This window comes from Otolemur garnettii, unplaced genomic scaffold (genome assembly GCF_000181295.1).
Source record: "Otolemur garnettii isolate 467f Iridium unplaced genomic scaffold, OtoGar3 scaffold00074, whole genome shotgun sequence".
Taxonomy (NCBI): domain Eukaryota; kingdom Metazoa; phylum Chordata; class Mammalia; order Primates; family Galagidae; genus Otolemur; species Otolemur garnettii.
Window position 1 is genome coordinate 247,819 of NW_003852469.1, and position 13,551 is coordinate 261,369.

The window sequence follows — 13,551 nt, forward strand, 5'->3', positions numbered from 1 at the left end:
CATCTATGACACGTTATATTGTACTTTTTTATTTCTAGCAATCCTAATTACTTCAAACTAAAAATTATGGTTAAAATAGGGTTGTAATATACATGTTCCAACAGGTTCATATACATATTGATACAGGCAGAGTAGAGGTGGCAGTCACAACATTTCAATATATGAATAATAAGTAGTCAAGACTTCAGGAAGGGGTTGGCCCCAAAACCTTTGCATGTTCATAAAACTTCCATCATCAAGGCAAAGGGCCTTTCTTCCTCAATGTCCAAATACCTTTCATTTAGATTCTCTACTGTCCCCAAGGTCTGTGTATCCAAATACTCTCTGCATCAAAATCCCACGTCTGATTAAAATCAGTTGATATGAGTGAACACCCTGCGTTCTCACACTGATTCTATACAGAACCCACATCAACCACGATATGAATATGATCAACACAACCAGAGACCTTGTACCTGGCTTGGTCCCACTCTCGGTACCCCTGGCCCTTCCTCCCAGAGAAGGGACTTTGCCAGCGTTGAGGTATAGCCGTTCTGATGCATCCCTGGCTGATTTGCTTCTCACGGTGTTGTCCTGTTCGGGATGACATTCTTGCATTTTGACTGATGAATCATGACTACATTGGAAGGCAGGCTGTACTCTTTTTCTGATGTTGAATTCAGCCTTTGGTCCGTTTGCTTGCTCCATTGTGTTTCCCCTCATCTAAGGAGAGTTCTCCAGTTGTTGTTTTCCCCAAATTCTCCTTCAGCTTAGGAACACTGAGGCAGGGGTCACTTTTGAGCCACCCTTGCCTTGCCAATATGTCTGTGTCTTTAGTCTCTAAGGCTCTGGGTTCCTCACCTATTGGTGCAGGCCCACTGTCTCTTTCTGGATGTAGAAGAGGATATAGGCAGGTTGACGCAGGACAGAAGAAATGTCACAGGCGGTCACCTCAGCATCATTCATTTTATACCACTGGCCATTCCCAGCTTTGACATAGCAGAAGTAATGTCCGCTTTGACAAGTGCTCCCAGCATGGACCAGCACAGCATAAAGCAGGTACAGGAGGCGCCCTCCACCCTGCTGAGACATGTACGGTCGCATGTCAAGACACTTAGGATACTGCACTTCTTTTGTAATCTTGTTGCCTGTGAAATGTGAGAACCTTTTCAACACGAGGGTCAGGACCTTGGGGGAAGTGTGCAAATTCACAGACTTGGAAGCAGCTACCTTTCTCAGACACCTACTGCAGTGATAGGCATTGTCCCCATCCAGATGCTCAGGCTTCACCAACTCTTTCAGAGCTTGCTTCACACTCTGAGCTTCCTGGATGTCCAGGGCAATGTCCAAGTAAGGGTCAAAGGTGTGTGAAACGCCATCGCAGTGCAGACACTTGATTTGAGACCTCCAGTATCCTCCAAAGATTTGGTCGATTATGGTTGTGTCCTCAGAGTGACTATGGAACTGCTTGTGGCTGAGCAGACATGCTTTCTTCATGGCATCCACAGTGAACATCAGAAACTCATGGGCATCTTCCTGCCTGTATCTGTGGAAGCCATCAGTCAGTTCAGGGAAGGGCGCAAAAACATAGCCAGGACAGTTCAGTGCCCACATGATATGAGCCTGCATAACACAAAATATGCAGCACTCCTGACTATGGCAGGTTTGAGAATGCTGCTGGGACAGCATATAGTTGGCAAGGGGTGGTGTGTATGTCAGACACTGGAGGGCAGCATTGATGTAGCAGGTGTTCCCCATATTCCAGAGTCCAGCACCAGCCCCATAAGGTGTCTGCCATCTTATCAGAAGTTTCTCCCCGGAATCCAAGGGTGTTGTCGGTGGGAGTCCATTACAATTCAAGTTGAGATCTGTGTGAAATGAAAGTGACATGGTATCAGGTGTGTATCAACTCAAGTAGACTTCAGTATCATCTGTGTTTGGCTGAGGAAGTGTGAGGTTTGGACACAGATTGAAATGGGCTGGGCGTGGTGGCTCAAGCCTGTAATCCAAGCACTCTGGGAGGCTGAGGTGGGCAAATCACCTGAGCTCACAAGATTGAGACCAGCCCAAGCTAGAGTGAGACCCCGGTCTCTAAAAATAGCCAGGCATTGTTGTGGGTGCATGTCGTCCCAGCACTCTGGGAGGATGAGTTGGGCAGATTGCCTGAGCTCATGAGTTTGAGACCAGCCCTAGCTAGAGTGAGACCCTCAGCTCTGAAAATAGCTGGCCATTGTAGTCCCAGCTACTCAGGTGGCTGAGGCAGGAGAATTGTTTGAGCCTACAAGTATGAGGTTGTTGGGATCTATGATGCCACAACACTCTACGTGGTTCGAGGGGGGACAAAGTCAGACTCCGTCTCAAAAGAAAAGAAAGAAAAGAGAAAGAGATTGAAATGAGACTCACCTTGCCTGTCGAGTGAAGTAGCCTCCATGTCTCCAGGAGCTATGAGCACAAGGGCTCTCTTCCGAGACTTCAAGTGGCAGAAGGATGTTGCCCTTTCTGAGACCCTCTTCAACTGGCAGGTTGTGTCAGCATCTCAACCCTTTTATAGGTTATCCCACCCACCCCACCTACTCACCAGGCAAGTGATTTAATCAAGTGATCTAATTTAAATGCTTAACTGGATCAGAAGGTCAACAGGGTGGGATCTCTGGTAATCCATACAAAATCCAATCATCACCATCTACATTACGCTTAGTGGAATACCAGAAGCAGACTCAATTATCAGAATCCTGCACAAATATCTTGAGAGTGAAGTAGAGTTGGGGTTCTGGGCATGTGTTTGTCTTCTATCTTTAAGAAAATGGAGGAACATTGGAAAAAGTGCTGTGTGTATGCTTGTGCATTTGTTCGTGTATTTAGGTACACATACTGCAAGATACTTAGATCCCTTAGTATATTGAAAATATTTGGTCTTGCACTTCCTGTTTTTAATGATTACCGTTATATACATTATAGTTATTAAAGCAGAGTGATCCTAGTGTAAGATCAGACATAGAGAATAGTGAGACAGAATAGATGGCTGAGAAATAAACTTTTCCTTCTAAGGTCAATTGATATACATTACTGATACAAAAGTATTAAAACCTTTCAATATGGAAAGGAAAGTGTGGGGAGGGGGAAGAATGGGTGGAGAGAGTATAACTGGTGGGACCACACCTATGGTGCATCTTACAAGGGTACATGTGAAATTTACTAAATGTAGAATATAAATGACTTAACACAATAACTAAGAAAATGCCATGAAGGCTATGTTAACCAGTTTGATGAAAATATTTCAAATTGTATATAAAAGCAGTACATTTTACCCCATGATTGTATTAATGTTCATATCTATGATTTAATAAAAAATATATAGTGTTTTAAACTGTTAAACTGAGATGGCCACAAAACAACAATAATTTCAATTATTACCTTACATAATTAAAATCAAACTTGATGAAAGAGTGAATGTACAAAGTAAACAATAAGACATTCATAAGAAAACATAGGGAGAAATATTCATGACATCGGACTTTGTTCAGATTTCCTGTAATTGACACCAAAGAACTAAAAAGAAAGGTGGTTAATTGGGATGCATCAAAATGAAAAGGTTTTGTGCACCAAGGACACTATGAAGAGAATGACAATATGACTCATGGTATAGGAGAAAATATTCCAGAACATATATCTGATAAGGGACCAATGCGCAGAAAATAAATGAAAACTCCTACAACTTAGTACAATCCAGTACCTGGAGACAGGGGTAATCCCAGCACTTTGGGAGACAGAGGCAGAGGACTGCCTGAGTCCAGGACTTTTAGACTAGCCTGGGCATGATAGCAACGTGTTACCTCTACAAAAAATAACCAAACAATTAGCCAGACATGGAGGCATGTATTTATAGCTCGAGTCACTCAGGAAGGGAAAGGAGAAGGATCATTGAACCCAAGAGATGGAGGCTGCAGTGAAGTATGATGGGAACACTGCATTCAACCATGGCTGACAAGTGAGACCTCATCCCCTAAACAAAAAAGAAAAAAATAAGAAAGAAATTAAACAACTAAAGTTAAAGTGAGAAAACTTTTTAAGTTGACAGCTTTCCAAAGAAGATGAGCATTGGGCAAGACATCCATGAAGAGATGTTGGATGCACTGTACCCCAGAAGTGCATTAATGTACATAGTTACCATTCAATAAAAAAAAAAAAAAGAGAGATGTTGGATGTCATTGTGTGTTAAGGAAATGCAAATCAAGGTGCAGTGGCAGAGTGCTCCTTCTCTCTCAGGTGTGCTAAGTTTAAATCAAACCTATCAAACCAATCAATAAATGCAGAAAGGAAAAAGTTTAGTTAACAGTCTAGAGAAATGGAACTCTTTTCCATTATTATTAGGCTTGAGAAAATGGTGCAATCCTTGTGGAAAACTATATTGCCATCCCTTAAGAAAGTAATCACATAATCATTATAGGATTCAGAAGCTTCTCTTTAATAACAGATGAAAAGTAGGGCTAAACAGATATTGTAAATAGTTGTACATACTAGCAGTGTTCGCAGGACCAAAAGGTGTAAACAACTCAAACATCCATCAACGGTCCAGAGAATAAACAAAATGTGTGTGTGTGTGTGTGTGTGTGTGTGTGTGTGTCTGTGGAAGACACTGGACCCTGAACCTCAGTTCACTCATTCTGAACGCGAAGCCTCGTGCACATTGGCAGATATGTGCAGTAGAAGTTCTAGATGTTCCTTATATTAACCACCAAGGGATGGCAACAAACTGCTCAACAAAGGCAGGCGGTCAAATTAAGTCACTTTCATGGGGTACAGGTGGCAGAGAGAGAGAGAGAGAGAGAGAGATGGATGTAATACCGTTTAGGCTTAAACAGAAATAAAAGTGTTTATTAATACATTCCTAAATGAGGAAATAACACAGTGTCAAACCCTTATCTTAGATCTACCTACTACACGAGCCTATGGAAAAGGGAGGGTGAGAACATGGTCCACGTTGGATGTCCATTGAGAATGTGCAAAGGGATTCCTTTGGGGATCCGGGATCCTCCATGAAGGAGGATTCTGCCAGTTAGGGGTGGACCCTCAAAATCAAATTTGTATCAAGGTGCCTGGCAATGCAGCTGCTGGTCCTGCCCTCAGGCCTCAGTCTCAGGAACATTGCTCTTGGGAAGGCAAGATATCACACGGAAGCCCCATACACACAATCACCACGTCTCAGTAAAAGTGCTCCCCAGGAGCCTTTTTAATCTCCTCAAACAACCACAGTGTCTTCTGCCCAAAGGCCTTTGCTGATTAGAGCAAATTTAACCAAGTCTTCAAGATGTTCTCATGTGACTTTTAGGGTTCACTGTGGAAGACACTGGACCCTGAACCTCAGTTCACTCATTCTGAACGCGAAGCCTCGTGCACATTGGCAGATATGTGCAGTACAAGTTCTAGATGTTCCTTATATTAACCACCAAGAGATGGCAACAAACTGCTCAACAAAGGCAGGCGGTCAAATTAAGTCACTTTCATGGGGTATAGGTGGCATATGTGTTGTTTCAGACTGCAGGGGGTGGTCAGTATAGGGGGGTGGTCAATTATAGAGGTTCTGTCATATGTGTGTTTGCCAAGACACGTATGCACACACACACACACACTTGCACACATTCCATTCATGTATATAGTTTCAATGAATGGAGACATGAAGGTAAGGGAGGTGTACTGCAGAACTCAAAGAGGACAGCTGAGGACTGGTGGGAGGATCCTCTTTCCCTATCAACATTGGCTCTCAGGAGGGCTGTGCTCTGAGCTTCTGTGAGCTTCTGCCACTGGACAGACAGTCTAATGTTCTGGATTATTGAAGGAACCAGGTTGCTGCTGCAGATGCTGGACCTGGCAGCAGCAGGAAGCTGCCAGGAGACGTTTGCACACTCGTCTGAGATTTGCTGAGGAACCTCTTTCGGGTGAGGAGCTGTCGGGCATGCATCTCTGGAGCCAAGTCTCCTTCTGTTAGAGTGGGAGGTGAGACGAAGTCTAGTATGCACGGTTGGCTTTGGAAGACCTTAGGGGGCTTTGGAACATTCTGCAGAGTGAGAGGGTTAATCTGTGTCAACTTGGCCCAGAAGTTTGGCAGTCTTGACATGAGGTTCATCGACCGAGAGATTTTCAGCCCAAACTCACTGTCTGTGTTCCTCGTGCCAAACAATCTACTGTTCCTAGACTGCCGCATCCTCTCACTCCTTATGGAAGGGTAAAATGACAAGGAATCAAGTGAGAGAATGTAAAGCGGCTTTCGTGCGAAAGCAGGGGCAGCTCGGGGAACCAAAGAAGATTCCATGGCCTCTGGGGCTGCTGCCGGATCAGGAAACACGTCGGGACAGGAAACGGAAGTGACGTCAGGGACAGGGAAGTGAATGATTGCATCATTTCCTCTAGCCTAGTAAGGATGCTCCAGCACTTTCACATTCTATCTTTCTTATACTGTACACCTGTTTTTATTTCTTTCTTTTGAAATTATTTTTTTTTTTTTTTGAGACAGAGTCTCACTTTGTTGCATTTGGCAGAGTATGTGGTGTCAGAGCTCACAGCAACCTCAGACTCTTGGACCTAAGCGACTCCCTTCCCTCACCATCCCGAGTTCCTGGGGCAAAGAGATAGACTCTAAAAATACACCTTTAACACAGTTTAGCAAATAATTCAGAATTCTGAGAAGATGTGTACTCATTAAAAATGTGGCATGTAAGTGTTTTGATCTGGAAATACAGAATGCAGAATGATGTAGGAAATTACATTGAACATTTTTTCAATAAATTTTTTCAAATGTTGAGGGAATCAAATCTGTGACAGAAAATCTCATAGTTTGATAAAGTTTGAGTTAGGATTTATGTATTTTAATAGGTACATTGCATCAGCACTCCTTGGCATGTGGTAGAGAGTCAGGAGCCCTGGCTGAGTATCTCCTGATTTCAACAGCTTTATCTACACGGCACAGCTTCCCTCATTCCATGTTCTGCCAAAACCACTTGTGTCTGTTCAGCCCCAGTTTGGACACTTCAGAAGTCTTCAGCCCCAGTTGTCTGGTTTTTCAGAGTGCGCTGAGTTGGATTTAATGTGGGAATTGGGGCAATATCAAAGACATCTGCTAGAAACCTCTGTTTTGTCTCTCTCTCTGAGAAGCTTTCTGGGGCCAGAGACTATGGCAACTCCGCTCTCCTACCCCACAGATACCTCCTTGGATTTTGTCCCTGAATCCTCACCGGGTGAGGGTGGGAGTTCATGTCATGATATCCCACGCTTTAATCAGGTCAGTCTTGAGTCAGGACACAGACAGGGACACAGGTGTGTTTCCATTACTGCTACCCAGAAGGTAAAACAGCCACATAGAAAAGAGCCCAATATCTCAGGCAACACACAAGCCCTTCTTCCATTTGAGGCAGTGTAGCTTTCCACAAGTGAACTGAAAATTCTGAGAAAGTTCTGTCACTGCTTTGATCCCGAGCTCAGAAATATGTTGCTTTTTAAATGTTTTGCCCCTTAACAGTGAACCTAATACTCTAGGGAAATTTTCCCAGGGTACAAAATGGGATGATTGGAGTTTCTGACAAACTGGCATAATCCCCAAACAATCGGCCTTCTGAGGCCAATTAAATGGGCATGTCCAGGGGTGAAATCAATACATTATGGAGTTAAAGGGAGGGAGGGAGGTTGAACACTTTCAGTGGTTCTCAACCTTCCTAATGCTGTGAACCTTTAATATAGTTCCTGTGGGTTGTGACCCACAGGTTGAGAATTGCTGCCTTACATCATGGTTCTTGCTGGGCTTGCATTTTCTAACCAGAGTATTTCTTTAACTACTTTAATTGCATTGATTTACTTCTTACTTTTATCACTCTGCATTACTTTTCATTCTAACACAAAATCTAGAACAAGAATGCAGTCCAGGTGCAGAACATCAAGGTGGACTCCAAATTACACGGTGCACATGAACCCTAAGATGAGCAATTAAGCCCCTAGGAAGCCTTCTGGGCTAGCAGTGGTGTGCCATGCTGGGAAAGGGGAAGGGAGGGGCATTGTCCTCTCACTTCCCTGACAGACATCTTCTTTCCTATAGGATCAAACCATTTGTGCTGATTTCAGCATCTTATACCTCTAGTAAATCTTCCCAATCCCCTGCACTCACTCCCTTGAAGAGAGCAATCTCACCTTCAGAAGCCTGTCCTCCAGTTGCCCATAGACCTTGACCTGGAGTTGCACTGGGGGAGGGAGAAGATTCAGCAAGATAGTCAGTTTGTCTTAAAGGGCCACACTTTCAGGTGTAGCTCTTGCAACAGACTTTGAATTTCTCAGCATAGGTCCTGTAGTCTGAAGATGTACCTGCTTTTCTCTGATCCACTTTCCTCATGTTTCTATTCTCTTTGCCCGTCATCAGAAAACCATTTTCTTCATTCCATTCCTAACCTTATAATAAACAATCGAATGCTGGCTTAAGCTCATTAAATCATATCTAGCAATGCAAGCACATCAAGATGGGACTCTTCCCTTAAGTGCTCATTTTTTTCCCACCCTCAGACATATGCAAGGTCTTCCCACACTGAAACTGTAGAGTCAACGTTCAATAACTTCAGTGTTTCAGTGGGGGAAAATGAGATGATTGTGGCATGGGGTTGTAGTTACTGATACATATCAAGGCCAATGTCCTGAATGTCGCACAATTACACATGCAAATACAATTAAAACGGTACATTTTATATTCTATGCCTTTTACCACAATTAGCCATGAAAAGTGCAAAATGGAAGAGGTCAATGTACAAATACTTATTTTTCCTTGTAAAATATATGTTCTGAAAACATGCATGTACACCAATATTTTACTCATAAAAAATGCATCAAAATGGTGTAGTGAAAATAGAGCCCTGGTTTTAACATAGACTCACTTTCTCCTTGAGAGACCTAAAGAATCATGAGAATGGCATCTGAGTTGTATACGACACCCAGGTCAGAAAAGAGGCCTCCGAGAGAGAGTATGTGAGGTGTGGCTATACCCAGCTAATGGTACTGTAAAGATTCTCCAGATTCCATAGGTCTCTTGATGCTGGAGGGAGAGGTCATGTTTAAGGTCTGTAGTTTTGCCAAAACAAGTTGGAGGAAATCTGTCTGAAACTTCCCTTGTTTGCCTTTTTTATTGCTGATTTCTAATAAGTAACTTTGAACTACTTTTCCCCTGCTTTTTGATAATAAATATGAACCAAAGATTTGCTCAGGAAGACACTCTCCCCTTGAATTCTTCAGTGCCCCGACACAGACTTTATGTCAATCCTCTTTATTCCTTGAGCCAAAATTCCTTTGAAAAATGGGACTTTTCTAAATGTAGAATATAAATGTCTTAACACAATAACTAAGAAAATGACATGAAGGCTATATTAACCAGTTTGATGAAAATATTTCAGATTGCATATAGAACCAGCACACTGTACCCCATGACTGCATTGATGTACACACCTATGATTTAATTACAAATAAGAAGAAGAAGAAAGAAAAATGGTACTTTCTGGAGACCGTTAAGTGAAATGTGATTGGATTGAGTTGATTAGATTGGGCCACACCTACAGGGTGTGAGTAGAAGGAGGGCGGAGTCAGGTCAAGACTGTATTAATGTAGCCTGGGCAAGAGGTGTCCACCACTTTGGCTCCTGCAGTCATCCAGGAAGCTTCTCCAGTTCGGCAGATTTCAAAATTCTTAAAGGATTGGCCTGAGATTGTACCCTCTCTGAGCACTATTCAACCTGATGACCCTACAACATGGTCTGCCTGTTTGTGCCCATGTGGGAGCTGACTTGTGTCCTTAAATTGAAGTTAAAGATGTAGGCATAGATTTTCCATGAACGAGGATAAGGCTGAAGTTGTCTGGGACCATCGAGTGCACAGACCCTTCACTATGTATCGTTGCTGGTGCCCACGAAGCCCCAGTGAGTCCTGGACAGAAATAGAGGCCAACACAACAAGAGAGAGCAGGTATGTTTGAGCGTGTGTCTGCCTTGGGTTGCAAATAGGTGGAGAAGGCATCTTGGCCTGCTGTGACATTGAATGTCTTGAATGTAGGATGCCAGGGGAGGGCCAAGACTTGCAGAGTTAACCTGCTGCTGCCACGAAGATGAATGTGCTTCCATCAGCAGCCCTGCCTCAAGGCTGCCCCACGTCCAGTCCACTACACGTAAGTGGCATTTGTCTCACCTGTGTGTAGAAAGGACAGCAAGGATTTGATCTAAGCGTTCCATCTCCTGCTAATCAAGAAAGGCATGAGTTTCTGTCATCACTTTTTGTTCAGTTCATGTTTTTTAACTGTTTTTTAACATCCAGGGGTTCCTTACCTGGACTATCAACTTCTCCTAAAGGCTTAAGGCATAATGGGACATCTCCCTTCTCACCTGACGAGCTTCATGTGGTCACACCCTTTACCACATTCCATCCCCTACTCAGGGGAAGACCCACCAGAAGGGATGAAGGGGGGAGGTGGATCCTAATGGGAATGTGGTCAAATGAAAAATGACCCTCCGTATTTGTGTGTGGAAACCTGACTTCCCCTCTCTCTCTCCTGCAGCTCCACTCCTGCGTGGCTGAATATAACCAAATGTCACCAAGGAGAGCCACGTCCCATCATAGGTACACAATTTCCTCAGCTTTTCCTTAAGTTCCCACTGCCTGGAAAGCAGGATCATACCCACAAAATCATAGAAAGATAAGGGTGCATTTTCCAGGATGTGTGGAAGGGCAGCCGCATGGACAGGGGCTCTGCCACTGACCTGTGGGGGGATTAGGATTCCTTCAGTTCATAGCCTTGACTCTGGGATCCTGAAGAACCAGCGCCTTCACCTGCCTACTCTGCTATTTCCCCAGGTGCAGAAACACCTGCTGTTCAAGGAGCCCCTCCCTTGGATTCATGTCAGTCCCTGGAACCAGCCCAGGTAAGTGTCTGTGCCCTTGGACGGCAATGATTAGACACTGCTGCCCAAAGTCCAGGCTACAAGAGCCAGGCAAGGATGTGCAGTTGGGGCGTCAGCAGGAGAGCAAATTGGGACAGGAAAGTGGTGGTTTAAAGTAGGATGTGAAGTTCCCGGTGGGTTCCTCCCCATCAGCACCATTTGTCCTCTTTAGAAGACAGAGCACTCAGGGCTGTCTTTCCACAGGCACTGGACGATGGCAGCACAGAGGCTTTCATCGTGGTCCTGCAGCCAGGGGCAGAGGTGCAGGTGAGTGTGGGAGAAGAAGTCCTCATCCTGGCCCCACAGACGGCCCTGCAACTGACCCTGGGCCATGTGGTTCTAGTGCTAGTCCCTGAGCATGAGCTGAGAGCGCCAGACGGTCTGCAGTTTCCTGTGCAGACCCAAGGCATCTCACCCTGCGTCGCTGACATTACCTGGCAGATTCATGTTCGAGGCGGAGAACCCAAAGCCATGGGCACAGAGCAGGTGCCTGTCTGGCCGGCGGAAGAGGGGGAGGCAGCTTCCCCTGCCCACCAGCCCTTGCCGAGGTGCCCAGTAGGCCAGGTTGCTGGGATCAGCCCTTCCCTCCTGATGATTCCGCTCTGCCTCCCTCATTATCCAGCACCTGCCCCCCGGCGCTTCCCCCTGCCACTCACTCCTAGTCCAGTGAGACTCTCCGAGCCAGAAGCCCTCAGCGTCCACCTCCGTGGTCTGGAACCTGTGCCCGGCTCTGCCCTCCAACCCATGACCCCTTCTCCAAGTCCAGGGGCCCGGATGTCCCACAGGGTCCATATCAGGCCTTCTAGCAAAGCCCGGAGGTGTCTCTTCCAAAAGTGATTGTCCAAGACTCACCCTGCATTGCTGCGTCAGGGAGCGATCCCACAGTGTGAAGGGAGTGTCATGCCAGCAAACCCTGCTTCTCTCTGGCAGTGACCTGCCTCATCTCTCATTCTGTACATGACAGGGCCCCGGATGCTGGGGGCTGGGGGACCAGCAGGGACTGTAGATAAAATGATTCCTTCCTTCTTGGCACAACTGTCCCTAGGATTCCCCTTCCTGCCCCAACTGTAGGGATCCCCCCACACTCCAGGGATGCCCTGACAACCCCAGGTGACAGTGCTGCTACTGGCATTCTGTGGACAAAATTTCTGAGCACACCGGCTTCTTCCCTCAGTCAGCACTGCCCTCCCCAGTTCTGGTCTTCCTTGGTCTGGATCATGGTCAATACAGCTAATGCATTACCTTAAGTTGATTAATTCACATTGAATGCCTGTGTCCAAACAGCACATGTACCTGGCAAATACACACAACTGTTATGTGCTCATAGGGATAAAAAATTAAACATAATAAAATTGGGGGGGGGGGAGTTGTAGAACAGAGTCCAGGGGACTGCTCTTCCTCACTTCCTACCAAGGTGCTCTTCTCTGCCTTCCTGACATCATGTGTTTATTCAGTGTTGCCTCTCTTTTATTCTGTTTGTCATTCTTTCATTTATGCTTCAGACACTTAAGGAGTAACTACAATGTATCTAATAGTATTCGCGGCAAACCCGAGCACATAGATTGAGCAGGACAAACAAGACTGTAGCTCTCCTGTAGAGAGAAGTCTGTGTACCTGGTTAAGTTCATACAAGATGGAAAAGGAGTGACTCAGCACAGTGGATGGGGTGGGGCACCACACGTATTTTCAAGCACAAGGGAAAGGCTCTGTTGTAAGGAACCTTCTGAGGGGAGACCTCACGTGGTTTGGAATAAATGTCTATTGCAACGGAAATGCTCCCTGTGCATTTAACCAGAAATTATAGTACAACTCGAAGACAAGGATAAAATGGGAGTTATCAGGGTGTGCTGTGGTGCAGGGAGGGGCCGTGATACAGCTATTGGTATATCGGGCAGGTAGAGCAAAATTACATTTAAAAAGGAAAAACCTGGGAGAATTATCCAAGAAAATTAAACTAATTCCAACCGCTTTTGGACATTTCATAAGGTAAGCATAGCTGCAGTCCTGGTCCTGGTTTTAGAAGGAATGTGTGGCAGAAATAGTCAAACCTTCCCCCTTCTGGTACCTACTTGACTTCAATGTCCTGAAAAATTTCACCAAGGTCCTTCTCCCACTTGCTAGGGCTTTTCTTGGGCTTTGCCTTTCAAGTCCAGACTGGGGGCAAGGTTTGCACCTGTGGGCCCAGGGATCAGCCTGGCTGGACACTGATCAGGTGATAGTCAGAGGTTAGACCCACATTGAGAACCTGTCTGCATGCAGTGCTCATCACACTTGAATATACAAAAAGGTCACTCAGAGGCGCTGAGTGACGTTTGGATGCACAGGGGAGGATTCAATTTCTGAATTCTGCAATTTCTTGCAAGCTTTTTGTTACTCCCAGGTAAATAATCTGTGAGTATTATAACCAGGAAGAAATCGATTGTGGTGTTTAATAAGCAAAGCACCCACGCGAGACACCACATATAGATGAATTTTATAAACATTGAGACAGATTTTTAAAACATAGCTTAACAATAGAAATTAATAATGAAATACAGCACATCAAGAGAATATTCCCCATAATACTTTCTAGAGAAATACTTCCACAGATGAAGAGCTGTTATTGCAGGACAGAGTCCATG

General features: G+C 44.9%; 2 protein-coding genes across 2 annotated transcripts; one reads left to right on the forward strand and one right to left on the reverse strand.

The window, feature by feature from the left end:
* Positions 1 to 329: 329 nt before the first annotated feature.
* Positions 330 to 1,869, reverse strand: LOC100950435 (ubiquitin carboxyl-terminal hydrolase 17-like protein 6). Its single transcript, XM_023515537.1, is given in 4 exon segments — positions 330 to 343; positions 456 to 687; positions 689 to 843; positions 846 to 1,869. Coding segments are annotated over 4 exon segments (1,425 nt in total).
* Positions 1,870 to 7,147: 5,278 nt separating this feature from the next.
* Positions 7,148 to 11,767, forward strand: LOC105887369 (proline-rich protein 23D1-like). The gene is made up of 3 exons (XM_012807680.1): positions 7,148 to 7,211; positions 10,845 to 10,912; positions 11,135 to 11,767. The coding sequence occupies exons 1-3, from the start codon at positions 7,148 to 7,150 to the stop codon at positions 11,765 to 11,767; spliced, it is 765 nt and encodes a 254-aa protein (XP_012663134.1).
* The last annotated feature ends 1,784 nt before the right edge of the window (positions 11,768 to 13,551 follow it).

Bases quoted from the DNA above. Each gene is read 5' to 3' on its own strand.
- LOC105887369 (XM_012807680.1), top strand. From the start codon at position 7,148: ATGGCAACTCCGCTCTCCTACCCCACAGATACCTCCTTGGATTTTGTC. The intron at 7,212-10,844 runs GTGAGGGTGGGA...CTATTTCCCCAG, and splicing joins TGTCCCTGAATCCTCACCGG to GTGCAGAAACACCTGCTGTT. The intron at 10,913-11,134 runs GTAAGTGTCTGT...GTCTTTCCACAG, and splicing joins AGTCCCTGGAACCAGCCCAG to GCACTGGACGATGGCAGCAC.